The sequence below is a fragment of the Mustela nigripes genome, chromosome 2 (assembly GCF_022355385.1).
Source record: "Mustela nigripes isolate SB6536 chromosome 2, MUSNIG.SB6536, whole genome shotgun sequence".
Taxonomy (NCBI): Eukaryota; Metazoa; Chordata; class Mammalia; order Carnivora; family Mustelidae; genus Mustela; species Mustela nigripes.
The window spans coordinates 3,032,477-3,059,382 of NC_081558.1; the positions used below are offsets into that span (position 1 = coordinate 3,032,477).

The 26,906-nt window shown below is 54.6% G+C and overlaps 1 protein-coding gene across 2 annotated transcripts; it reads left to right on the plus strand.

Annotated features, from left to right (window-relative positions):
* Window positions 1-1,125: 1,125 nt before the first annotated feature.
* Window positions 1,126-26,212, plus strand: CHAF1A (chromatin assembly factor 1 subunit A). 2 transcript variants are annotated; one of them, XM_059388691.1, is made up of 15 exons: window positions 1,126-1,399; window positions 3,969-4,019; window positions 5,035-5,903; window positions 11,062-11,115; window positions 12,682-12,911; window positions 13,079-13,139; window positions 13,336-13,404; window positions 16,530-16,756; window positions 17,237-17,405; window positions 17,531-17,611; window positions 18,476-18,568; window positions 19,615-19,867; window positions 20,339-20,829; window positions 25,080-25,176; window positions 25,735-26,212. In XM_059388691.1, exons 1-15 carry the CDS (start codon window positions 1,132-1,134, stop codon window positions 25,833-25,835), a joined length of 3,114 nt encoding a protein of 1,037 aa, XP_059244674.1. In that variant the 5' UTR covers window positions 1,126-1,131; the 3' UTR covers window positions 25,836-26,212. The 2 variants fall into 2 exon arrangements, with proteins under 2 accessions (XP_059244674.1, XP_059244675.1); XM_059388692.1 differs by having other exon boundaries at window positions 17,285-17,405.
* Window positions 26,213-26,906: the final 694 nt, after the last annotated feature.

Consider the following 26,906-nt stretch of genomic DNA (forward strand, 5'->3'; position numbering starts at 1 on the left):
TTGCTTATAAGCCTTGCTGGTTGACCCGGAAGGTCTCTGTTCTATGTGAGGTTTTTAATCTACATAATCACACAGCCCAATCAAATGAAGTTTATGCATTCACTCAACTATTTATTGAGCTTGATAATATGTCAGTCGCTGAGAGGTACTGGGGATACAGTGTTAAAATTATTCCTTCCCTTATGGAGCTGGTGACAAATACAGATAGTAAATCAAATAACAAGTTAATAAAAAAGATAAAGCTGTAATTGCTTCAAGAAAAAGAGAGGTGCCTGGGTGGCTCAGTCGTTAAGCGTCTGCCTTCGGCTTAGGTCATGATCTCAGGGTCCTGGGATCGAGCCCCGCACAGGCCTCCTTGCTCAGCAGGACGCCTGCTTCTCCCTCTCCCACTCCCGCTGCTTCTGTTCCCTCTCTCGCCGTGTCTCTCTCTGTTAAATAAATAAATAAAATCTTAAAAAAAAAAAACCACAAAACTGTAAGGGAAAAAGGGCGGGGAGGAGGGGAAAAATTAAAAAAAGAGGGGAAAGAACCCAGTGGTAGGAATTTCACCTTGTTGGGGATAGGGAGGGAAAGGCTCCTCTGAGGTGCAGATCTAAGATCTGAAAGTTAGCTAGAAACTAGCCAGGAAGAATGCTGTGGAGAGTTTCTAGGCGAGGAAACAGTGTATGCAAAAATCTTGAGGATTACACCAGAAAGATCCATTTCATTCATTCCCTCTGAATATATTTGGTGCACAGTAAATGCTTCTAAAGGGCTACCCAGAATTTACTTTCTTCCTGTTGTTCACCTAAAAAGACATTTATAGTTTTAATACTTATAATATTCAGCTGATGCCCAATTAGCATAAACTAAAAACTTTTCTTCCTCTAAACCGCAATTTCAGGTTGTCACCCATCAGCCTACGTAAAACGTTTCGTCATGACGTAGGAGCCTGGCCCTCCCTCCTCCTGCCGACCTATCCCACGCGCCTAGCCAATCACAGTGTTGAACTCTCAGCTTGACATCTTCTGCCTCCAATCGCAGGGCACCTCCTCCCCGCCAATGACCGGCGGCCGAGAGGAAGCCCCGGTCCTCCGCGGGAATATCAATAGGGGAGCCATGGGAGGAATGGAAGCCTCGGCTCTCGCGAGGATGCTCCCGGCGGTCCCTTCTTCCCGAGGCGGGTTGTCACGTGACGCGGCCTCGCCCAATCACCGCGCGGGCTGCGGGGGTCGCCGCGGTTCCCGCCAAATACGAGCTCGGCGGCCGCGGCAGCAGCGGCGCGGGCGGGAGGGCGAGCGGCAGTGGCCGCCTGAACAGAGCCCGCGCCTCCGCCGCCTGGGGGGAGCTCGAGCCGCCGCCGGGGCGATGCTGGAGGAGTTGGAGTGCGGGGCGCCCGGCGCCAGGGGAGCGGCCGCAGGTCAGTTCGGTCCCGCGCTGAGGGGAAGGGGGGGCGCGGCGCGCGGCCTGCGCAGGCCGAGGCGGCAGTTGGGGGCAGACGGGCCTCCCGGCCCCAGGCCCGCTCCTCTCCGGCGGCTGTTCGGTCGGGGCGGCTGTTACGGCCGTAGCCAGGGCCCTGCGACCCGAAGGGCGCCCTCGACGTTATTGTTGCGGCCGCGACCATTTTCCCCGGCGCTTTTGCGTCAGTTGGTCCTTGCAGGGCTCTCTGCGGTGACGGGTCGGTGTGGCCCGGAGGGGAGACCGAGGCCCAGGGAGGCGGAGGGGCTGGCTTTGCAGGTTGCCGAGTGCGTTTGTGTCCCCTGAGCAAGTTGGACCGTGCAGCGGCCCTCTGGCCGGGGGTGTGGGGGGGAAACTGAGGCCCGGGGGCCCACGGGCTCGGGGACCAGAACAGCTGCGTCTGCGGGTCGGGGCAAGCCCAGGTAAGAGGCCCGGAGGGTGGGCTCGTCCGGGCGCTGGGGCTCCCGGGTTCTTGATCCTGCCCTCTATGCAAGGTGAAGACCTGCCTTCCCCTCCCCCACCGCACCTTGGGAGGGGGCTTTCCTGCACCTGGCGGGGCCTGGGAAACGTGGGATGGTGAGCCGAGGAGGACTAGACTGCCTTGTCTACTTTGCTTGACTCCCATTTTGTGCCTAGCGCCGGTGCAACGCTTGGCGCATAGTAAGTGCCTGATAAACAACCTGTCCCTTGAGTTGAGGGCTGACAGGGAGGTCCACTAGTCCGCTCCAGGGTTTCCCAGCCTGGGCACTGTTGACAATGGGGCTGCCCCTTGCATTGTAGCGTTGAGCATCGTGCCTGGCCTCCACCCATTAGATCCCAGTAGCATCCCCTTTTTCCTACTTGTGACGACCCACAAAGTTAACCGAGCAGTGCCAAGGGGGCCGCAGGATGGGGAGGGGGCACGGAATCGCCCCCTAGTTGAGAAGCATCGCTCCTTGGAAATTTCACGGAGACATAAAATTCCTATCAATAAAGTTGGGACCGATCGTCTTGAGCGGTCATTTAATACAGTAAGAATGTTTAATTTAAGAATTTAAGAAACACCACCTTGCTGTGACCCTCCTACCATAAGAGGAAGGGGTGTTTTAAGACTCCATGAAAATCGGAGCCATGTAATCTCAGAAGAGCCTTCGTAACTTTAGACACGAGTGTGTGTGAATCGTATGTTTGCCTTTGAACAATTCACATCCCTGGGTGGGCTACTCTTGCATGCTTCTGGGCCTGGGTCACTTTTGTTCCCCTCGCATCAAAGCTGGCGGGCCACACCCGTAAATCCTTGTGGTTGTCCTAAATATAAATTTACGTGGGTAAAGATTATGTATACTTCAGATAAGGCAGGGGAAATCCTGTCTTTGGTCAACAAGGACCTGGGAATGATACCGCCTTGAAATGGGTAGAAAGGAGATGTGAATCCTGGGGGTCCTTGTATTCCAAGCCTGGGGCTTAGGCGAGAGCAGTTCCATCTCTGGACAGCTGAGTGTTTCAGAAATCTTGATCTGCTTTTTGAAAATACTCACTTGTGTGTATCTTTTCCAAGACATATGTAGATTGCCCCAAATAACTAACCTAGATTTTTTCAAGCCAGATCTCCTAGCAGGTGTCAGCTTCTAAATTTACTCTAACCAATTTAAGGATATTTTCCCAAAGACTTAGCTCTATTTACAGTCATTTTTGTCTCAGCTTTGATATTATTAGATGCTTTTTTTTTTTTTTTTTTTTCCGTGCAGGAAAATACTCTCCCTTATTTCTTGACAGCACGTCAGGTCCACCCCGACAAGCTCAACGTGCTTTAAATTGTTTTACCTGTATGGACTCTATTTAAGAAGAAAATTAGTCCTATTCTGATTTTGCAGATTTGGTGGTGGGGATGGTTTGATTGGAGGAGGACATTTTGGGGTCATTAATGGTGAAATCTGTCATGCAGTGTTTTCTGTCATCTCTACTTGCACTTGTTTCCCTTTTTCTTCTCTCTCTCTCTCTCTCTTTTTTAAGATTTTATTTTTTAAGTAATCTCTACACCAGTGTGGGGTTGAACTCACAGCCCTGAGATCAAGAGCTGCGTGTTTCTCCAACCGAGCCAGCCCCTTGCCCCATCTTTCCCCTTTTCACTGTCCCTGTTACCATGCTCACTGGTGTCCCACTGTGTGCCAGTTCTGAGCTAGGTGCACAGGGTACAGTGTGGAACAAGTCTCCATGTTGTCATAGAGCTGCCATTGTGTGGGGAAGAGAATGAGAATGAGAAGGTGTGACAGTGTTGAGAGCAGAATTTCTCAACCTGTTAGCATTTTGGGCAGATAATTCTGCCTTGGGTGCCATCCTGTGTATTTTAGGATATTTAGCAGTATCTCTGTCCTCTATCCACTAGACACCCCCCCTCACAGCAACCAAAAATGTCCCTAAACATTGCCAAAGGCCCTGTGGTGGGGGTGGCAAGATCGCTCCCACCGGACAACCACTTTGGACGTGTTAGGTGGCTCCATATGAATTACTTACGACTTCTAATAACTTATCCTTTGACACTTCATTCACAGCCATGGATTGCAAAGACAGACCAGCTTTTCCAGTCAAGAAGTTAATACAAGGTAACTGTCTGGGAAGGGGTTAAATACCGTTCCTGACTTGTATCCTTCATCATCTCCTCAGTAGTATTTTTAGTTTTCTTTGAGCAAGGGCCTTCCACTGGGGTCCTCAGGGCTTAAGGGCTAGAGGCGAGATAACGTTTGTACCTTCCAGTCAGAGGCTGTGGAGCCCCTGTGATTATGTTGCTGTTTTCTTAGGTTCCTGGGAGCAAATCTAGTGGTCACTGCCCTTACTTGGGTTTCTCTGTGTCAGCACTGTTGACATTCTGTAATTTTTTTGTCACAGTGTGGGGCTGTCCTCTATATTGTGTGGTTTAGCAGCATCCCTGGTCGCTCACCCAAGTCATGACAAACAGTAATATCTCCAGACTCCGCCAGAAATCCCTGGCAAGCTCAGCTGCCCCTGGTTGAACCACGGTTGGACAGAACGATAAATGTATCCAAATCCTTTGGTGTTTATTTGCCCTTAGGCCAGATTAGTTAAGTAACTGTATAAAAAAGTATGGTTTCTGGTGTTTAAAATTTTTTTTTTTAAGATTTTATTTACTTATTTGATAGAGATCACAAGTAGGCAGACCGCAGGCAGAAAGAGAGAAGGAAGCAGACTCCCTGCTGCGGAGAGCCCGATGCGGGGCTCGATCCCAGGACCCTGAGATCATGACCTGAGCCGAAGGCAGAGGTTTAACCCACTGAGCCACCCAGGCATCCCTCTGGTGTTTAAAACTTGGTATCTGGTTCCACTGGAACAGTTTTCCTCTTCCCGTGATGACTGATAGCAAGTTTGGTATGGAGGGGAGTCACGTTAAGGGCAGCAGTCTCTGAGGTGAAAGGGGCAGGGGCAAACCGTGGAGCCTGAGGGCATCCGTGTTTTCTAGAGAAGTCCGGACCCCCTGGACCCCCGGACTCCCCTCCAGCCCAGCAAGGTCGATGCTTATTGAGCCTACAGAATATCAAATTATCGATGGGGTGTCGCCTTTCACACTTCCCCTGTAAAGACGGCCTTCTCTCTCCGTTTCAGCTCGTCTACCCTTCAAGCGCCTGAATCTTGTCCCAAAGGAGAAGAGCGAGGACGGGTCGGATGACACCAGGAGCTCTGAGGGTACTCCTGCCCAAAGTCAAGTCCCTGATCTGGAGACCTCTTTGGACACCGTGGAGAACAACTGTCATATGGGCTCTGACATAGACTGTAGTCCCAAACTTGTCAACGGGAAGGGTCCCTTAGATAACTTTTTAAGAAACAGAGTCAAAACCAATATTGACCAGACTGCGGTCATCATTGATTTGACGGAGGACTCAAGTGACCAACTAGATGGCCTTGTGGCCCACAGTAAACTAGATGCTGCAGCCTCTCCCTCTGAGGAGGCTGTAAGTGGGGTCAGAGAAGAAGCTGGAGGTGACAGGGGGCCGCCGGAGGCCAGTCCGGAGGATGAGCTGGCGTGTTCTGAGGAGACCCTTTCTGACATTCCATGCAAAACCGAGAAGGAGGGTCCCGGCTCCGGGGGCCCAGAGAGGAGTGGAGATGGGCAGAAAGGCTCGCCCCCAAGCTGCCCCGTGCCAACTGGTGACGCAAGAATGTGCCCGGAGAAGGACCAGGATGGTTGGAGTGAAGCCAGGGGCATCCTGTTCAAAGGGAAGGTGCCCGTGGTGGTCTTGCAGGATATTCTGGCTGGGAAACCTCCTCGAGCCAAGTCTCCGCCCGTGACACCCGCAGACCAGGGCGTGCCCTCCGAGAGCGAGACGCTGGAGTCCGGCCCTGAAGAAGACTCTGTTCTTAGCCACTCATCCCGGGGTTCTTCCTCTCCCACCAGCTCACCCGAGGGGCAGTTTGTTTCCAAAAAGCAGCACAGCAGTCCCAGGCCCTCCCCAACCTGCACACCTATCCGCAGAGTGAGTATCTCTGCCGAATGCTGGTGTGGCAGTGGCAACGGGATTCAGCCTCTTGCTCTCCGCCTGGGGATACTGCGTGGCCCAGGGGGTTAGTGGCCAAGTAGGTGGGGCCACAGACTGATTGGGAATAAATTTTTTTTTTTTTTTAAGATTTTTATGTATTTATTTGACAGAGATCACAGGCAGGCAGAGAAGCAGGCAGAGAGAGAGGAAGGGAAGCAGGCTCCTTGCCGAGCAGAGAGCCCAATGCCGGGCTCAATCCCAGGACCCTGGGATCATGACCTGAGCCGAAGGCAGAGGCTAACCCACTGAGCCACCCAGACACCCCATGATTGGGAATTCTTTGGCTATCAAAACCGTGAGCAGTGTTTGGTTACATGTGCCCTGCAATGTGCTGGTGGCTCTGTTAGTCACCAGCGTGTCAGGTGTCTTCTGTGAACTGCCATCTTGGTAGCAGTGGTTGTTCACACCTGAGGAGTGGTGCCATCAACTTGCCCATGTTCGTGAGGAGTCCACGTAAGCGGGCAGCTGCGACCCCTCGTGTCAGATGTCAGCTCCGTTTCTCCTTGCTGTTCTAACGCGGGCTCGTAAGGGGGTTAATCGGAAGGAGTTTTGGTGAAGAGATCCCAAGACAGCAGGAAGACTAAAATGGGAATTCTGCAGGGTCAGCTCTCGTCAGCCTGGTCACCCAGACCTAGACACTGAAAAATCGCCCCCAGAGCAACAAAAACCAAAGGAAAATATGGCCCCATTTTAAGGACCCACAGAAAGATGACTCTCGAAATGCCTGTCCCTGTTGCTGGCTTATCAGCACGGTGGCAGCTGTCTCCGCTTTCATGCCCCCTTAGGGTCTTCTGGGTAGAACTGGTAAAATGAGTCAAGAATCCAGAAGTGTGTATTGACGGCATCCTTTGGTTTGGGTTTTTTGGTTTTTGGCTTTTGGTGTTTTGCTTTTGTAGAATTTTTGTTCACATTACGTTTTTGTTTGTTTTAACTAGGCTTGGTGCTCAGTGTGGGGCTCAAACGCACGACTTTTTAGACCAAGAGTCACAAGCTCCACGCATAGAACCAGCCAGGTGCCCTTAGGTTGTTTTGTGGTTTTGGTTGCTTTTTAGTGTAAGATCAGATCCCGGGTTGGATAATTCAGTCTCCACTGAACCTGCTTGATTTGACCTTGATCACTTTGTGAGATTTGATCTCTAAGGGACTAATTATTTTTCTGGGTGACTGCATGGCTTTTATCTCCTGAGGAGTTTAGAAGGAAAGAACCAGTGGCTTTCTCTTTAGGTTTTCAAAATGGCAAGAGTGGAGCAATCTTTTCTTCTTGCAGACAGAGATACATTTTTAAACTTGCATGTGAGCCATTACTCAGACGCTCAGAATCAGAGTTGACGTCCCTTTCCACTGTTAGCCATCTTGTTCGGTCCGGCCAGTTGCCTGAAATCCTTCCAGCCTGCTGCTGCTACTTAGCCTAGATCTTATCATGTGATTTGTTACAGCCAGTTAGCCTAGAAAACAGGACATGCACATGTGTTTCCGTTCTTCTCAAGCACTTTATTTTTTAAGTTTGTTTTTATACCCGTAGCCAAGCCCGAGGAATGGGAAATGACATAGTTGGGCCTTGTCATGAAACAGTTTTATTTCTGTCTGCTGGCGCCCTCGGCAAGCCAAGCATTAAACCGAATGGTTAGGAGATCCTGCGCCTTGGGTATTGGCTCCTCGCTCTCAACACAGGCCTGGAGGTCTGAAACGCTCAAGAAGGCAGTGTTACCACGTGGCTTTGCAAATAATTTGCACTGAGTGGCGAAGGTTCACACAGCCCCAGAGCCTGCAGCAGCAAATCAGCCCTCCCCCCCCCACCCAGTGAGCTGGTCGGTCACAGGAGTGGAAGTGGAGCCTCCTGGTGGTGGTTGGCACCAGATGGATGAGAGCAAAGCCAAGTGATTATCATGTGTCCCGGTGCTGTGAGAGCCAGACTCCCTGAGGAGGGCGGCCAAGATGGACCGCTTGCAACCACACCCACACCCACAGCCTCGTGCATTATCTCCCACCACCCCCCTTCCCCAGGAGCAGGGAGTTTCCAATTCGCCGGTTAGTTTTGTGTTTGGTGCTCAACCAGCACCTTCCCTGGGGGGCTCAAGGGTTTCCTGACCCGTAATAGCTTGGGGAATACTTGTGTTTTTCCACTTTCCCTCTCCACGTCCTCCTTTCCAGATTGTAGGTGGAAACTCAGTGGAAGCTCACATACTGTTTCATGTTACAGTGTAACGTGTTTGGTTTTATTTGGCTTCCCCAGTCCTGGGGTTAGTACCGTAATCTCTGCATTTGGATGCCCTAGGCACGCTCCTCTAGTGCGCACGTGCTTGCGTGCGTGTTTCCCTTCCAGGGGACTTAAGATGCAGCTCCTGCTGTGTCTTCCCAGGGAGTCTGAGATGGTCCGCTCGAAGAGCTTCATTCTGTTGTTTCTTGTGTCCTTTATTGTGTTCCTTAAAGCACCAGGGTTCCGGAGACTCGCTTTGAGAACAGGTCTGGAGGAACGCAGTTTGGGCTCTTGCGGGCTCTTCTGGCTGAATGGTCGCTCTGTAGCATTGGAGCATTTTACCATCTGGAATAGAAGTTGGCTTGCGCTTTAGCCGTGAATTCAGCCTGCTTTAATGGCGATAAGAGGTTTATTTTTTTCATAAACAAAGATGTGGATACAGCTGTGTTCCTGGAATCTGGGCATGTCTACAGATGAGCCCAGGTCGCTGGAACTTTTCCGGGTATAATTTAAATTACACAAGTGCTAAACATCATTGAAGCATGACACTCCCTCCAGCCCAGCTCTCCCACGAGTTCGTCACAGTTTACGCTTCCCCGTGCGGCTTATGTGAGAGATCCTTGGGAATACGCAGTATCGTTTTGTGTCCTTATACGAGCCATGTGCTGTAAATATGTTTCCTTTTCATTCTGGGGTGTCTTCCATATGTTTGATATTTTCTCTATAGGCCTGGGAAGGTCTCTGGTTAGCTGCTGTCTTACACCTGTAGTCTGGACACACTGCGGAGTCGGTCTTGTTGGTAGATGTTTCCATGGTCTCTTATTCTCAGCCTTGACGAAGCAACTCTAATGTGCTTTCTTCTGCATGTTTCCTTGGGCTGCTGTTAAGTAGCACTTGAAGCTCCGGGAGGCACAGGTGAATGTCGCCTGCTGGCTCTTCCTCCACTGCAGCTGGAGCGGTTTGCAAAGGTCGCACGTCTCCCCCGCTGCTGTCTCTCCCCTGCGGGGAGGTTTTTAGCTGCTCCTGCTGCATCACTGCCTCTCCTCACCTCATTCACTGCTGCTTCGGAGCGAAGAAATCCACCTCCCTGTATACATAAAGTCAGAGCAAGTGGCTCTGAACGGGTCCTGCCACGTGAAGTTCGTGCCCATGGTTCGGTCTGTCTTGATGTCCGGGGTGTCGATGTGTGTGTGTCAGCTTCCTGCTGGGGTCTTGGTCTTGTTTTTGGCAGCCGAGTTCCAGACGGGTGATGTGTGTGGTCTCCACTTGGGGAGAGTTTCATAGACACTGGGACCAAACGTCAAGAAGATAATCTGTCAGACCAGTGAGGCCCATCTGGGTGCCTAGTGACGCAGTACACCCTGGTTCCGCATGAAATGATCACAGCTCTGGTCGTCGATCAGTAGCCGGCTCCTGGGAGTCCATCACCTGCCCGGACTCGCCGCGGAGGAGACGCTCTGTCAAAGGCACTGACTGTGTTTTCCTCTCAAGTGCACTCCTCGTGTGGGAATCTGACCATCACGTTGGGTACTATCAATTTGAACACAAATTCAACAACAGAAATGCAGCAACTTGCAGATGCTGCTGTTCAATCCTTTCTGGTGGGAGTGATGTCGGGGACTTGGCAGGCAGAGCGGACTCTGGAGAGGCGGGTGGTGTTTCTCAAGCCCTTGGTAAAACTGCTTCAGAAGGTGGCATCTGCGTTGGCGCGGGCTCAGTAAAGACAGGCTCAAGCATCCTGGCACGATGCTAGAGGCATTTGAGGTGCTGCCAACACGTGGCTTTCATGAGACTGCTGCCATTTCCTAAGGGAAGGCTTAATCCAAGAAACTCGATGTGTCCCGAGTAAGAAGGATGTCTTCTTGATTTATTCGTCTGTAAGTTGTATTCTACATGAGGTCGTGGGCTTTCCCCAAGGAATCATCACTACGTAGTCTTGTCAGTGTTGTCAAAGCATCTTGAGGAAAATGGGCCTTTGGTTTTTCGAGTCCCCAGTCTCACGTTCTGGCTGCCTCTTTGTCTTCACGGAGCCTGGGTAGTTGCTGCTTTTCTGTGCACGCTCTCCGCACCGCTCTTCCGTCTGACAGTTTGGTTTTCCGGCTTCCCCGCTCTGGAGGTAGCTTAGGCCAGTAGTCTGAGTTGTTCACACTCAAACCGGAGGCCGTGAAGCCAGCGGTGAGTCCTTCTGGCCGTGCTCACCCTGCAGCCGGGCGGTAGAGGCTGTTGTACTCTAGGATGCGGGGGTCCTAGACCAGATCGCTACCTCCAGCAAGCTGACCTTTTCCCCTGAACATTCATTCGCTCCACATTTCGGAAAGCGGAGTACACATTGATGGCTCATAGGTAGCTAGGCCACAGACCCGTTAACTTGTTAATGTTAACTTTTAGACATTACATAGAAAATGTAAACAAAATTGCCAGTATTGGCTCCTCTTGGAAAAATCAGAAGGGGCTGCTGTGCCGGGTTACTGGCTCTGTCCGTTTCACACGGGGTGTGTCCCATGGCCTCTGTTACAAAGCCTTCTACTCGGTCACATGCTGGACGCCAAGGCTGGCTGTCCACTGCCGCTTGGTGCTGAGCCTGCCGTGTTTCTCCTGTGCTTGGCCCCCCTTCGGTTTTGTTATCTGTCTCCCCAGTCTCCTGTTTGATCCCCAGAAACATGCATGTGAATGGTCTTTGGAGTTCATGACCCCACCACGACATTTTGGTTTTTGGTTCTGTTTTGTGGAAACTAGTCACTGGAAGGTTTTCACTGAGCTCTTTTTGTAAAGAAGTTCTCAGTAGTGTGAGCCCCTTATTCCCCCTTCCCCTTCTTTCCCAGAGAAGCGTGTGATATGTTACATGTACTGTAGTGATTGAAACAAGCCATGTTTAAAGAAAAATATCTTTCATTTCAGATAACTAAGAAACTCAAAGCTTCTGCAGAGAAGGACAAGCTCAAACTGCAAAGAGTAAGACATTTCCCCTGAAACAGAAAGTTAACCTGCTGTGCTTTTTGTATTGAATAGTAAGCAAGGCCCCTGCACCCCTCCTTTGCCTGTTCCCTTTCCCTGCTTGTCCTGACCATGACTTTGAATCTTGCTTCATTTCACACAGCTGTGCCCTGGGACTTGTGGGTTGCATCATTTTAGTGACGATTTTGTACGTAGCCTTTCTAAGCTTCTGTTATGATCATGGTTTCTCCTACTGTCTTGATAGCTGGGCTTTGTAGCTGACACTTACCAGCCCCTTCCCACGTGCTGTGCTGGTCTGGTGGCCACGATGCTAGATGGGTGATTACTGTCTAGTGTTGCTTCTGAGTCTTGCTTTCTGTCGCCTGGGGGTCACTACCTGTCTCGCGCTGCAAAGCAGAGGACGTTTCCCTCATTGCTGTAAGGAGCAGAGAAGGCCAGTGGGCTTCCGCAGCCCAGCCAGCCTGTGGAAGGGGTGATGAGGACAGTGGGTCTGGGCTCACCCCGTGCTTCCTATGCCATCCGCCTTATGGCTGCATTCAGTTTTTGTGGGTCAGCTTTTGGTGGTGGTTTTAGAGTTTCTCTCATTCTTGGAGAATTTCAGAGGTTGACACACATGGGGTGGGGGAGGGACATGGGGCTCAAGTATGGCCGGTTTCCAGAAGCCTTCTGCCTTCTTACTGAGCAGTGGGCCCACACGACTCCTCACCACCTTGCATGCTTTCCCCAGTCCAGGCACCTTCTTCAAGTGTCCGAGCCGTCCGCGGAAGGTGCAGAGGGCGGGCGCTCTGTGAGAACGGAACGCTTCCGCCATCACTAGCGGAGAGCCTCTGTGGCTTTCCTTAAAGCAACGAAAGGTTTCTTAGGGCAGAAGGTGGGACATTCCCTAGAGACGAGCGCAGAGTCCTATGCCCAGACCGAAACCGGAGTTGCCAGGCTCCTGATGTTGAGAAACCCATTTCCGACATCAATAGTCCTCGAAGTTTCGCTGGTGCTGTGGCAGAGGGGAGCCCCTGTGTCTGGCAGGTGTCTCGCCTGCTGAGCCAGAGCTCGGGCTTAGATAATGATGCAGTGCCTCAGGCCGTGTGCCGGTTGTTTGGAATGAGGAACTGATGTAAAGATAAAAGCAAATTCATTTTTTGCTTTTATTGGTTGTTTTCATTTCCCCCTGACTTAACAGATTCCCAGTCCCTGTCTCATCCCGATCTTCCATTTCAGAGGAAAAAAAATAATCCCTATAATTTGATCTGGTTTGGGGAGGGTGGGAAGCAAAATGCTTTTGTTTTAAAGGTAGGGAAGCAAAACCTACAGGTATTTTGTGTCTTTATTTTATTATCATTTTCTGATTATGAAGATAAACTCCGCTCCACTTTTAAAGATTTTGAGTGAAGCTTATTTCAAATCGCGCGGAAGGTCCTGTGAGCATTGGCTGGCGGCCGTCACTCCGCTCCCAGTGGCCGGTGCGGTAGGGCGCCGGCTGGCAGGTCCCTCCCGGGCGGGCCGCCTCCCCTCGGCCTCCACTGCCTCGGGCGCAGGGACACACCGCGGGACCCTCTCTCGGTGCAGGACAGGGAGCGGCTGGGCAAGCAGCTCAAGTTACGGGCGGAGAAAGAGGAAAAGGAGAAGCTGAAGGAGGAGGCCAAGCGGGCCAAGGAAGAGGCCAGGAAGAAGAGGGAGGAGGAGAAGGAGCTGAAGGAGAAGGAGCGGCGCGAGAAGAGGGAGAAGGACGAGAAGGAGAAGGCGGAGAAGCAGCGGCGCAAGGAGGAGCGGCGCAAGGAGCGGCAGGAGGCGCTGGAGTGCGTGGGCCCTTGCAGGGGGGCGGGGGCGGGGGGGGGCGGGGGCGCGCACCCTCCCCAACCCCTGCGCGCGCTGGCCTGCCCGCACCGGGCCGCGCCTTCCCAAGGCGGCCTGGGTGCACGCACACCGGAGCTGCCCGGCCGAGGCTGAAGGTCCTGTCTCCCAGGGCGAAGCTGGAGGAGAAGAGGAAAAAGGAAGAAGAAAAACGGTTGCGGGAAGAGGAGAAGGTAGGTCATTGTCCCAGGACCTCTGCCTGGGGAAGCCAGGTGGCCTCGGGGACCCGCACGGAGTCTGACGCCCCCGAGGCTTTCACGGGTTTGGAGAGCGGACAGCAAAGGAGTGCTCTCACCTGTAAAAGGCCGGGCTCCCGTTTCGGGGCCGCCATCTCTTATTTCTTCGTGTTCATCTTCTCTTCCGCTGCAGCGCATTAAAGCCGAGAAGGCCGAAATCACTAGGTTCTTTCAGAAGCCAAAGACCCCGCAGGCCCCCAAGGTGAGCGCCCGGCTTCCTCCGGCTTGACTTTCTCTGTCACGTTCGTCCTTCTGGAAAGTGCAAGGGTATCTTCTGACCAGGGAGCTTCCCTTTCATCAAGAGGGGGTCCCCGCTTACAGAGGGAGCTTTTACTTCTGACGGAGGCTGGAGACGCAGGATTTTGTCATTCGCTCTGTCCTTGAAAAGGCAAAAAGTGGCACGTGTGGTAAAACCACTGCCGAGTGTTCGGAGGTTGCTTCCCGAGCAGTTTTGCGTTAGGAGCCGTGTGGGAAGGTGTCAGAGAAGACCTAGTGCTTACGTTCAGGGAGCTGAGGCGTGGGGTGGGAGGTGAGAATAAGCATAAAACAACAGTTCAGAATTCACAGAATTCTGCTTCTCCAAGCTGGCATCTGTCGCCTTCTAGCAGCATCTGCTTCCGGAGACCCCAGACTTCCCTCCCCTCCCTTTGCACTCCAGAGGTAACCCAGCTCCTCTGATGCAAGGGTGTCCATCTAGAGCTTTCTGCGCATTTACACGTCTTCATATGTTTGTGTGTTTACATACATATCATGAGTGTGTTCCGTCCCTGCTTTGTTTACATCGCTGAATCCCGGATTCTTGCCCTGCTGGCACGTTTGGGTCGGCTTCGTTCTTTCTGTTGCCGCTTAACTTTTCATAATGTGGATGGTGTCACAGTCTATGCCATTGCCCCATTGATGCCCCATCAGTGGCATGGTGACTGTCACTGACAGTCCTCTCTGCACATGTGCCTTTTTTTTTTTTAATTTTTTTAAAGATTTTATTTATTTATTTGACAGAGAGAGACCATCGAGAGAGGGAACAAAGCACGGGGAGTGGGAGAGGGAGAAGCAGGCTCCCCACTGAGCAGGGATCCTGATGTGGGGCTCGATCTCAGCACCCCAGGATCGTGACCTGAGCCAAAGGCAGATGCTTAAGGACTGAGCTCCCCAGGTGCCCCACGTGTGCCTTTCTTTAGGACGGCTGCCTGGAAGCAGGTTGATGCTTGGTCCAGGGATACACCCTCGGACAGAATGACTGATTGTATTAGTCCGACCCAGGTGCCCTCCCAGCGGGAACATCCGTGCTGAGCCTCGTGGGGAAATGAGCTCTTCCCCACCTGCGCTGGCACGGAATGGAGCGTATTTGACCTTCACTAATCCAATGGGCAAAAATGATGTTCTTCTTTCACTTTACAATTTTCCTTGATTCTAGCTGGACATCTTTTTGTCTTTTGTTCGCCGTTTGCTTTCTTCTGTGACTTGCCAATTCCTATTTCTTACCTATTTTTCTACGGGATTGGCTTTTGCTCTGATCTCTAGGAGTTACTTCTGCAGCCAGGATTTTCTTTTTAAAGATTTATTTATTTATTTATTTGAGAGGGAGAGAGAGAGAGCACATGCACAAGCAGAAGGAGGGGAGAAGGAGAAGCACACTTCTCACTGGGCAGGGAGACCGATGCAGAGTTGGATCCCAGGACCCTGGGATCATGACTGAGCCAAAGGCAGACGCTTAACTGACTGAGCCACCCAGGTGGCCCACAGATTTCATGTTTTAAAGTCAACATTCAAAATTTTTTTTTTAAGATTTTATTTATTTATTAGAACAGTAGACAGAGGGAGAAGGAAAAGCAGGCTCTCCACTGAGCAGGGAGCCCGATGTGGGGCTTGATCCAGGATCACGACCTGAGCCGAAGACAGACACTTAACCGACAGAGCCACCCAGGCGTCCGTTAAATTTTTTAGAGCATTTGGCTTATGGTTACAAAGCCTTGTATACCCTCTGGCCATAGGCAGATATCATCTCTTTCCTATTTTTTTGGTCTAGTTTTCACTGTATGTTTTTAAAGATTTTTTTAGGGGCACCTGGGTGGCTCAGTGGGTTAAGTCTCTGCCTTCGGCTCAGGTCCTGGGATCGAGCCCTCAGGTCCTGGGATCGAGCCCTGCATCGGGCTCTCTGCTCAGCAGGGAGCCTGCTTCCCCACTCTCTCTGCCTGCCTCTGCCTGCTTGTGATCTCTCTCTCCCTCCCTCTCTCTCTCTCTCAAAAAAAAAAAAAATCTTTAAAATTTTTTTTTTTTTTTAAATAATCTCTATACCCAGTGTGAGGTTCAGACTCCCAGCCCCAAGATCGGGAGGCGCCTGTTGCACTGGCTGAGGCAGCCAAGCCACTATTTGGTTTTTTATGTGTAGTTCCTTAGCTTGGTTGGAGTCTTTGGTCCTATGGGCTCGGCCCTAACTCTGTCCTGTCTGGGTGCCTGATAGCCCAGTTCATTAGTGAGGTGGGACATCGGCTGGTTCTTGGCTTTGACTGCAAGTTGGGAATCACCAGGGAGATTTGCAAAATCTTGGAGCCTGGATCCCATCCAGGAGCATCCCCCAGACGGCCCTCTGTGCAGCCACGGTGAAGGCGGTTGCCGTAGTGTTCTCTCCTCAGTGAGGTCGGAGGCTGGCTTGCTTATACTGAGCTTCACAGATGGGGACTCTCCTCCTGACCCCGCACGTCCTCGTGCGCCAGCTTTGGGATCCGCTGACAGACGTGGCCAGTGCTGCAGGAACTCTGAGGGGAGATTAAATCCACCAGAACTTGTGATGAGTGATTCTTAGGGAGCAGACATCGGTGTGGCAGGTTCCTGTCTGCCTTCAGTGTTGAGATGGGCTCTGGCTCGTGAGTCATCTTGTCCCACTGCAGCTCTGGGGAAGCGGCAGTCACTCCCCGGGGGCTCAGTTCCCTCTCCTGGGATCGCGTGTCCTATTGCGCCCCGCCCCCTTCTTTTTAAGTGGGTATAATGCAGAGTAAAATTCACTCATTCGGTGAGTTCTGACAACGCGTAGGGCTCCACAGCACCCCCCTTCTCGAGAGCTGAAGTGTTGCTGTCACCCCAGTTGGCTCCCTATAATTGGTGCCCTCCTCCCGCCTTGGCCCCCAGGCCCCAGCAACTGCTGATGTGACTTCTGGCCCTCTAGTTTTGCCTTTTCCAGAAACTTGTGTAAGTGACGTCACACAGTGTGTAGCCTTTTGTGTGTCTCCCTGTACTTAGCGACCTGGATGAACGTGAAAAGGAGCATCCCCGTGCAGTGTGCCCGGCGGCGCCTCCCCGGCGCGCGTCACGGCGTCTTCTCCCTTTCAGACCCTGGCTGGCTCCTGCGGGAAGTTCGCCCCTTTTGAAATTAAAGAGCACATGGTTCTCGCCCCTCGGTTTCGGACTGCTTTCGACCAAGACCTCTGCGACCAGTTGGACCAGCTCCTCCAGCAGCAGAATGGCGAGTCCTCCTTCCTGAAAGATCTGAAAGGCCGGCAGCCCCTCCGGTCCGGACCCACCATAGTTTCAAACCGAAACACGAATATTCATAACAGGTTAGTGGCCGGGGAGACCGTCTTTTGCCTGTTGGTGACATCAGAGCGCAGTTGGAAAGTGCCAGGGGGTCCGGGGCAGAGCCCTGCCTTCTGGTCTGCTGCGGGCTCATCACGGCGGGTTGTCTCCCTCCGGGGCCTAAAGCCAGAAGCTCAGTGCTGAGTGTCGGGGGCGCTGGCCTTGCCGAGAGCTGCCGCTGCGGAGGGCAGACTGGCTGGCCGGGCTCCCTGGGAGCAGCTGCCCTGTTCTTGGCAATTCCCGTGCTCTCTGGGATCCCGCTTCTGTACATCCTGCGGGGTAGCAGCTTGGCCATCTTGTCTCCGCCTTCTCCTTGCTCTGTGTCCCTGGAATGAATGTCCCTTAGCTTTCTTGGGAGCAGGTGGTTTCCCATCTCTGGAAAACGTTGACGGCCTGCTTCCTTGAGAAGCCGGGGTGGCGAGCGGCGCGGAGCGGGGAGGCGCATTGCTGGGTCTCCTCCTCAGCGACGTGGTGATCGTGGAGAGCGGCAAGGCGGATGGCGTTCCTGACAGGAGGAAGTTCGGCAGGATGAAGCTCCTACAGTTTTCCGAGAATCACCGGCCGGCGTACTGGGGGACGTGGAATAAGAAGACGACCGTCATCCATCCAAGGGACCCCTGGGCCCAAGACAGGGTGAGCACGTGGCAGCGGTGCTGCTGGTCCTGGCGCGTCTGTCTTTCTGTGTCTCTGCCATTCCAGTGTTTTCTGCTTTGCCGGCCCCGAAAGAGCCATGACGCGCTGCGTCTTTGTTTCCTCAGAAGTTCCTGGACTATGAGGTGGACAGTGACGAGGAGTGGGAAGAGGAGGAGCCGGGAGAGTCCCTCTCCCACAGCGAGGGGGTGAGCACGCGCCTGCACGGCTTTTGGCTCCCACCCAGAGGGCTGCGCTCGCTCACAGCCAGCCTGTGTCTGACCGGCGGTGGGGACACCTGGCTGGCCTCGTCATCTGAGCTTCCAGCTCATGGTTTCGGCTCGGGTAGTGATCTCAGGCGTGTGAGAGGGAGCCCCATGTCAGGCTCTGTGTGGAGCAGGGAGTCTGCTCGGGGGCCTCTCTCTCTCCCCTTACCTCTTCCTTTGCTGCCCGTGCTCACTCACTCTCTCAAATAAATAAATAAGTCTTTATGTTAAAAATAGTTAAAAACAACCAGATTTCCAGCATCTACTGGAAAATCTTATCTAGTGACGCTAGCTCACCTGGCAGTGGGACTGAGCGGTGTCCGGCCTGTGAGATGGCACACGCTGACCCCTGATCTGCCTGGTCCCCACTCACCCCTCCTGTCTTACCTCTGGGCGGCTTCACTCGCTTGTGTTCTGCCTGATCCACACCGCTGCTGCCCCCCTCAAATAATGGGATACAGGGGCGCCTGGGTGGCTCAGCCAATTAAAGCCTCTGCCTTCGGCTCGGGTCATGGTCTCAGGGTCCTGGGATCGAGCCCTGCATCGGGCTCTCTGCTCAGCAGGGAGCCTGCTTCCTCCTCTCTGCCTGCATCTCTGCCTACTTGTGATCTCTGTCAAATAAATAAATAAATCTTTAAAAAACAATAATAATAACGGGGGTACCTTCAGGGGGTTTCACCCCGTGCCCGTAAGCATGACACTCAAGGCAGTAGATGCCTTTTCCTTCCTTAGATGTTCGCAGGTGAACATTCTAAACGAGGCATATATTCTGTTGCCACATATTATGAACCGTTTTTCTTTTTTGAGGATGATGATGACGAAGTGGGAGACGATGAAGATGAAGACGATGGTTTTTTCGTGCCCCATGGGTACCTGTCTGAGGACGAGGGAGTCACTGAGGTGAGGAGAGAGCGGGGAGGTGACTGTCCCGGAGAGAGCTCGCTGAGCCGAGCCGGGCTGCGAGTGTGGGGCTGTGACAGCGGTGCGACGGCCCAGCTCACCCACCCTCATCCCATGCACGCTTTGCGACCCCAACACGTAGTCATTTGTGGGGTCTCGGGCCTGAGCTTGAGTTTTGCCTGGGGAGGGTAGTGAAGGTCTACAGAGGTAGGGGAGAATCCCAGATGGGGCAGCAGCATGAGGAAAAACCCGAGTCAGAGTTTCCGAGCTGAGGTATAACGAACTTATAAGAAAACATGTAGATCTTAGTTATTGAGCACAGTGAGCTTTAATGATTGACATTTGTAAATCCATCACCTGAAATAAAATCTAGAACTTTCTGTGTCTCCAGATGGTTCCCCTATGCCCCTTGGAGTTAACCCCCAACCTCTGCCACCAACGTGCTAGACTCTGGCAGATGGCTGCTTTTAGGGCTCCGACAGCCGGTCAGGTTGTCGTGTTGGGACAGTGGAGGTTGGAGAAGTATGCCGTTGCCTGGGGGAATGGTTTTGCCTCTCCCAAGTCAGGCTGGAGGGGCGGGTGTTCCTCGTACATTTCCAAGCAGCAAAGCAGGCTGTGGAGCCCATGGGCCTCCCCGTCTCTGAGAGCAGTGTTGGGCCTGGCTTGGAGGGTGACCTGGGCGTGGGGTTTGGGGTTGGTGATTGGATGGCCCTGGCATCACACCGTCCCTAGAAAATCTAGAGTGGCCTCGAGCGGCTTACTGGTGAGGATAGAGTACTTTAGTCCCTGCTGGTCATGGCCAGAGAGGATGGGCACATCCCAAAGAGCAAACAGCAGGAGTGCCGGTCTCCGTTGCATCTAGGAAAGCACTCCGCTGTTTCCCCGCGGTGATGTTAGGAAGGGGGTGCGGGACACGGTGGGGGCCGGGACGTGTGGATGGCTGTGCCCAGCCCCAGCGTGCTCGTCCCTCTCCCTGGCCCGGGGGTGGGACGAGAGGGCACAGGGGCCCGGGGACCCTGAGAGAGCTTTGCTGTCTGCCCTGCAAGGAGTGTGCTGACCCAGAGAACCACAAGGTTCGTCAGAAACTGAAGGCCAAAGAGTGGGATGAGTTTTTGGCGAAGGGGAAGAGGTTCCGCGTGCTCCAGCCCGTGAAGATCGGCTGCGTCTGGGCAGCTGATAAGGACGGGGGCGCCGACCGGAAGGTGCTGCAGCAGTTCACGGCGTGCCTGCTGGAGACGGTCCCTTCCGAGGAGGAGCAGACGCCCAAGGCCTCCAGACGGGAGAAGAGAGACCAGCAGAGTGAGTGCCGGCGCCTGCCGGGAACGGGAGGGGATGGGGCTCCCAGCGCCCCGGGCCCAGGGACACTGCTGGGTGGCTGGACTGCGATGCAGGAGGGCTGTCGGCCAATCACGAAAGCAGCGCCGGCTGAGCGCATCTCTTACTTTCTTGATACGACGGCAGGACCCGGCCCTCTAATTAGCGCCCTCCCCAGAGGGCCGGGCTCGAGGTCACACATGCCTGAGGCCTCTGCCTCCTCACTCTTCGGAGCCGGGGGAGCCCCGTGACTCGGGAGGAGTGGGCACATGGAGGGAGGCATGCTCGTTTATCCGGAGAAATCCCGCCTTGGGAGACCTGGGCTGCCCAGCCTCCCGCAGCTCATCTCGAAAGGCCACCCCGCAGCTGATTGCGTCTCTGACCTCGGTGACAGCCCGGGAGCCTTGTGCGATGTGTGTTCTCTCTCCCGGTGTCTCCCCGCCCTGCCCCCACCAGTCTTGGCGCAGCTGCTCCCGCTGCTGCACGGGAATGTGAACGGAAGCAAAGTGATCATCCGGGAGTTCCAGGAGTGCTGCCGCCGGGGGCTGCTCGGCAGGGATGCGGGCAGTCCCGACAGCAGCTCTGCCAGCCCGCCCAGCCCCGGCTCCTCCCGCCCGCAGACCCCCACCGCCAGCGAGGACGCCGCCATCCCCTCCAAGGCCAGGCTCAAGCGGATCATTTCCGAGAACTCGGTGTACGAGAAGAGGCCTGACTTCAGGATGTGCTGGTACGTCCACCCACAGGTGCTGAAGACCTTTGACCAGGAGCACCTGCCCGTGCCGTGTCAGTGGAGTTACGTCACCGTGGTGCCCTCGGCCACCAGGGAGGACAGTGGCAGCGTCCCCGCCACGGGGCCCAGCCAGGGGACGCCCATCTCGCTGAAGCGGAAGTCAGCCGGCAGCATGTGCATCACCCAGTTCATGAAGAAGCGCAGGCACGACGGGCAGGTGAGGGGCGGGGCGGGCTGGGGGAGACACCCAAGGGGGCTTTTCAGTTTCTGTGAAGTGTCTTTGTTAGAGCAGTTTTCGAGTCGCAACAAAAGTGAGCAGAAAGTGTAGCGATTTCGCGTGTTTGCCTGGTTCCCAGGTGCCCCGATGGCTCATTTCTTTTAGCCCCCAACAGCGTTGTGTGTGGAGACTTTCCAGTCTTTATGTTTTTGCTTTTACCTTTACTTCCTGTCGTTGGAAGCACTGACTGATCTGGGCTTTGCCCAACCTTGTCCACACGGTGGCGAGCAGAATCGTGACTGGGAGCACAGGCGGCGGTTTGTCGCCCGGGCAGCTCCCTGATCACTGACGGCCGCACCGGGAGGAGCAAGTGCGAGGAGCCAACTGTGGGGGCCTGGGGGCGCGGGCACGGCGCCGTCTCCGAGGCCGGCTGTGGGCGCAGACGGGCGCGGCCCCGGCCCCAGCCTTCCCTGCTGTTGGATGTGCGGGTTTTTTCCTGCTGGAATAGGAATGGGATGAGTTTCTTCCTTTCACGCAGCTTCTCTTACCGGATACCTGTTTTGCGGCGCGAGTCCCGGGTGCTTGTCTTAGGCAGACGTCTCGGGGTTACAGACCTCACGCGGAGGGTGCGAGGAAGGGGTCTGTGGAGCCGTGTCTCCGGCTCGTGTCCAGCCCTCCACGGGGGTCATATGGCTTGGGGAGCTGCGCGCCGCGGGCTGAGTGGTGATGCCGCCGCACCCCCAGGTCCTACCCACGGCTTCTCTGACGGGAGGCACCGTTCAGCTTAGAAAATCCAGTGGCTGTCAGAGCAGGAAGGCGGGAGAACTTGCTCCTGGAATGACGCCCGCCTTCTCCCTGCTGCTGGGGGCTGACGAGGCCTTTGACACGTTGTAAACCTTCCCAGTGTCTGCATTATTGCTCCCCAAGTAGTCCTAGACGGAGCCAGAGCATGGCTGGCTCTGCTTGAAACCAGCAGTGGGAACCCCAGCTTGAAATGGCGGGGCTGGAAAATATCCTTGTTCGTCTGTCTGTCTGGGCAGCCTTCCTTCAGGGCCCCGCCATGTCCTTGCCCATTTTGTGGGCGTGGATGTGGAGTCTCACCCAAGCCCGAGGGACGGCCCCGGCTGCATCCTGAGCTCCATGGTGCCCTCTCTCCCCCATGGTGGTTCTCACTTTCAAGACAAACAGTGTTTTTGTTTTTGTTAAGATTTTATTTATTTATTTGACAGAGAGAGATCACAAGTAGGCAGAGAGGCAGGCAGAGAGAGAGAGGAGGAAGCAGGCGCCCTGCTGAGCAGAGAGCCCGATGCGGGGCTTGATCCCAGGACCTTGGGATCATGACCTGAGCCGAAGGCAGAGGCCTAACCCACTGAGCCACCCAGGCGCCCCGAAAACAATAGTTTTAGACACTATTACATGTTCCTCAAATGCCAGGTCCTAGGCTAGGCGCTTTATGGGAATCCCTGTGCTTCATCTGTAAGATACTTTGTTATCACGCTGAGCCGCCGGGAAAGGAAAACCCCCGGTTGTGTGTCCGGGAATCTGCGCAATGGGGAGTCTCACCTGATGTTCCTCGCGTGAACAGTCGCCTGTTCCTGTTCCCTGTTCACGGGTCGGGCCCTCCAGAGGCTCCGCAGTGCTGGGGACTCACCCGAAGGCTACAAAGCAAGTGAACCCCCTCCAGCCCCTCACAGGGCTCACCTACTGCCCCTGGGATTTTTAAAACCGCTCCCGGCACAAGTACCACCAGGCCGAAGCTTCGGAGTTCTGGGCGTCCTGGGCCCGGTGATGCGGATTCAGCACGTCGGAGCGAGGAACTTGGGGTCTCCGTGTGATTTTATTTAATTTTTAGAGAGCGAGTGAGTGAATGTCCTCAAGCAGATTCCCAGCTGAGCACTGAGCCAGACAGCGGGGCTTGATCTCAGGACCCTACGGGCATGACCTGAGCCAGACATGCCGCTGACCCAGCCGCCCTGAGGTCTGCGTTGTAAAATCTCCTCGGAGGGCGGCTGGGTGGCTCGGTCAGTGACGCGTCTGACTCGTGATTCCTGCTCCGGTCGGGACCTCAGGGTCTGAGGTAGAGGCTGCCGCCTGCTCGGGCCAGGACCGGCCGGGAGCCTCCCTCTCTCTCTGGCCCTCTGCCCGCCTGCTTCTGCGTGTGCGCCCTCGCTCGCCTCAAATAAGTAAATAAATCTTCAAAGCTAAATAAATACCAGAAGCCCCTTAGGAAATGCCATGTGCCAGGCCCAGGACCTCCGCGTGGGCCACCACAGTGTGTGCCTGTGGGGAGGGAATCTCTGAGCGCCTGGCTTCTGGGGCCTTCTGGGAGCTGTGCCGTGGGCAGTTAGCCTCACCACTGCTCCGCAGAGGGGGACACAGTGCTCGGCGGTCCTAGCTTCGGGCCGTCACTCATAGGGCCCCAGTGTCAGCTTCAACACGGGCCAGGGCTTTGTCCCGAGCTCTGGTAATGGCAGGCCACCCCCGTGTCCCACTCCCTCCTTCCTTAGCATGTGGCCTTTGTCTTCGTGGTCACACATGGCTGTCGCGTACCTCCCACCGGCAGACCAAGGCAGCGGAGACTTTCCGCTTAGCTGGGTTCACAGGACTGGCCAGGCGGCCTCGCTCGGCTTCCGGGGTGCAAGAGCAGGGTGGGGGGATGGCTTTGGGGCTGCCTTAGCCGGGGCACAACCCGCTGACAGCCCCCACATAAACGTGCCCGATGCAGGTAAACTTCTAGAAGGTAAGACTGGAGGCCCGAAGCCTGTGAAGCGTTTGGGCTTGGGTTTCGGTAAAGCCGCTGATACTTCCCTACCCGTGCCGATAGCTGCTGTCAAACCGTGAACGTCCGCACAGATTCTAGATGGGGTTGAGCTTTCCTAACTTGTGGGAATTTATTTATTTATTTATTTGTTTATTTATTTCAAATTTTTGCTTCAGTTTTTGTTTTGTTTTCTCCATTTTGTGGGAATTTAAAGATCCTTTTGAGTTGACAGCTGGCCTGCTACACCGCATGTTCACGAGGCGTCACAATCAGTCAGGTGAACAGGGCCGAGTGAGGCACCAGGACTGTGGTCTTGTGTGGCCCCTGGGAGGGACTCGAGCTTTAGACTCTTATTTTATTCTGAAATGGGGAGTGGCCCTGTTTTCCCTTTCCTGTCCGAAATCGCCTCTGATCAAAATGACCCCGAACAGGTGTTCCACAGAGTTGATTCCTGATCGTGGCTAAAGGTCTTTCCAAGCCCAGAGCGTGGGGCGGGCCCTGGGCCCCTGTGGGCATTAGCAACAACCTGAGCGCCTGTCCTGAGTGGGGGGGGCTGCGGCTGGGGAGCCCCCTGCAAAGTGGCGGCACACGGGAGGCCTCGTTCCTGTTGCTCCGCGGACCCGCCAGATGCCTCCCGATCAGCGTGGGGAGAGCCTGGCTCTGCTCTTCTCAGCCGGTGAATTCTCTGGAAACCGGTGGTTTGAGGCATCGATGCTGCGTGCTCTGGGGGCCGCTGGCGTGTCCGTGGGGCTGCCCAGCCAGGCCAGCAGGCTGCACACCGCGTGGTCCTGCACCATCGCTCCTTTTCCAGGCAAACAAATGCCCATTTCTGTAGCAGAGGAATTCCGGGAGAGTTTTGAGAAAGAGCTTCCCCTTTTGAAATCAGCCCACCTCTGCCTCTGCTGGTTCTTTGTTCATCTACATAAAGCAGGGGCACTTGTACAGATGGTTGGTGTTTAAAATTGAGCCTTTTAACTAATTAATTTGTAAAAATTGGCCTTTTTCCACGTGGTCCTTCTGTCCTCTCTGGTAAAAGCTGATGAACACAGGTCCAGAAAGTCGACAGCGGCTTGGATGGTGTCGTCACCAGCAACAATGGTCCGAACACAAGTGACAAGAGAGAGTTGTTGGGGGCCGGGCAGAGGGGCTGAGCCCTGGGCAGAGGAGGTGACGCTGGCTGGCGGAGTTCTCCACTGTTTATTTCAAGAGAAAGTGAAAGTGGGCATTTTATCACTCTATCTTCAGATCACACCAGAAAGCCAGATTGCTGATTCAGAATCGGCCAATTTTTGTAAATAATGCTGGTGGTTGTTTTGGGAGAGCTGAATGAGGTCGTTGACGAGAACCTTCTCCCCCCAACCTGTGACAAGGCTCCTTTGCACATAGGTTCTGAAGCACACCCCTGCAGCTTGTTCCCAGATCAGGTGGGGGGTGCACACCGGCCTATCTGCTGCTGTTGCTGATGGCACATGCCCCCTTGTCTGTCCAGGTCGGGGCCGGGGACCTCGATGGCTTCCAGGCAGACACGGAGGAGGAGGAAGAGGAGGACGGCGACTGTGTGATCCTGGACATCTCGGATGTCGGGGGTGAGAATCTGGCAGGAAAAGAACGCACACCCCGTCGCTCCCACACTCCTCCTGTCTGTAAACAAGGGGGCTGAGCTGAGAGACCCCAAGAGGCGCTGAGTGGGCTGGATGGGTGGGGGCGGTGCGTTCTGGTCCAGGGTCTGCAGGATCCGGCTTCTCCGAAAGCTGCCTCGTGCCCAGCGGGACTGGACTCCAGTAGCCATGGCAGAAATAGGTACAGTAATGGGCCAGCAGTTGGATGCTGACCACGTTGTGGTGCTGTTCCAGAAGCGTCCCAGAGAATCGGCAGTGCTGCACCTGCAGTGCCAACCCCTGGGCTGGGAGCCGTGGCATCTTGGGGCGGTCTCGGGAGTAGAAGGGGCTGAGTCAGGGACACCTGGAGGGGGCAGTGAGGGGGGCCAGTGTTTGACTCTTGCCGAGTGAGCCCAGGAGGGGACAGGCTCTGAGGGCCGTGAATGAGTATAGTTGTCTGAAGGGGGGCGTGGGGGCAGTGACTTGGGCCCCTACCCAGTCTGGGGGTGCAGCCAGCTAAAGGCCCCTCCTTCTCTTGCCTTGCAGAGGCTCCGACCCCGTGTGGAACCACTTCTGGAGCTGGGGGGTCCGTGGGAATGGACACCAGCGAGAGCCCCGTGCCCACCAGCTCGCTCAGCTCCTGCTGAGTGCCCCGCTGGCCCGGCGTGTGTAGGTAGAATGGTTAGGGCATTCACAAACGCCTCTTGGATACTTGAAAGTCCTACAAGTCCTGTGTAAAGAGCACTTTGTCCTGCTTCGCAGGCCTCTCTGGAGGTCTGGAAAGTTTTATAGAGGATGCTTGATTTGTTCCTTTTGGTATTTGTAAAAATTCCCCCCAAAAGCTGCATATTAATCTGCCCTTGAATAAAGCATTATTGCGATGTGAGGATCTGTACAGGGACAGCCTGGTCGCGCCTGTGGGCCCCCAAGCAGGCGCTGTGATGAAATGCTTGTAAATGAGTTGGAGCCCGCGGCGGCTCCTCAGCCTGATGTGGGTGTGTATAAACTTATTGTCCAGCCCTGACCTGGTGCATCTGTCGTCTTTTCAAGCATCGTTGCCTGTGCATGGTTCCATCCCCTGGGGCTGGCCCCCCACTCTGGGCTGGCGGGTGCGCTCTCCCCTACCTGGTATGTGGCTCGGTCGTTTGTATAAAGGGTGACACCTTGCAGCACTGTCCCCACTCTTGGCTGTAAAATCCTTGGCCTCTATGCTGACCTAGTTCAAGGTGACAGCTTCTGGAAAGTGCTTCTGTCGGCCTATCCCTGCTGCCCATCTGTTAGGCCACCGGGACTGGAACTGTAGCTTCCAGATCGACTTCAGGGTTGGGTCACTCTTGGGGAAGAATGCATGGACAGCTGTGGGCCCCTGTGCCCTGGAGCGGCCCTGTGTTGGGGCTGTAAGCGACCCCACCGAGACATCAGAGCACATCAGAGGCCTGGGGTGCGGGGATTTTGGCAGAATTCCTGGACCCCATTTAACCTGGACCGGCCCGTCAAGTTCTGTTCCTGCTGAGCCCGCGGGAGAGGAGGCAGCCACCGTGTTGGCGTTCAGCAGCCCCCAACTCAGCCAGGACCCCTCGCTGGGGGCAGATGTGTGTGCTGCCTCTGTGGACGGGACTGCCCAGCCAGTCAAGTCCCCTGGGACCCGTGTTAGGCGGTCACCTAACAACTTGGGAGTTAATGTCAAGTCACAGTTGGGCCGGGAGGGGACCGAGTTG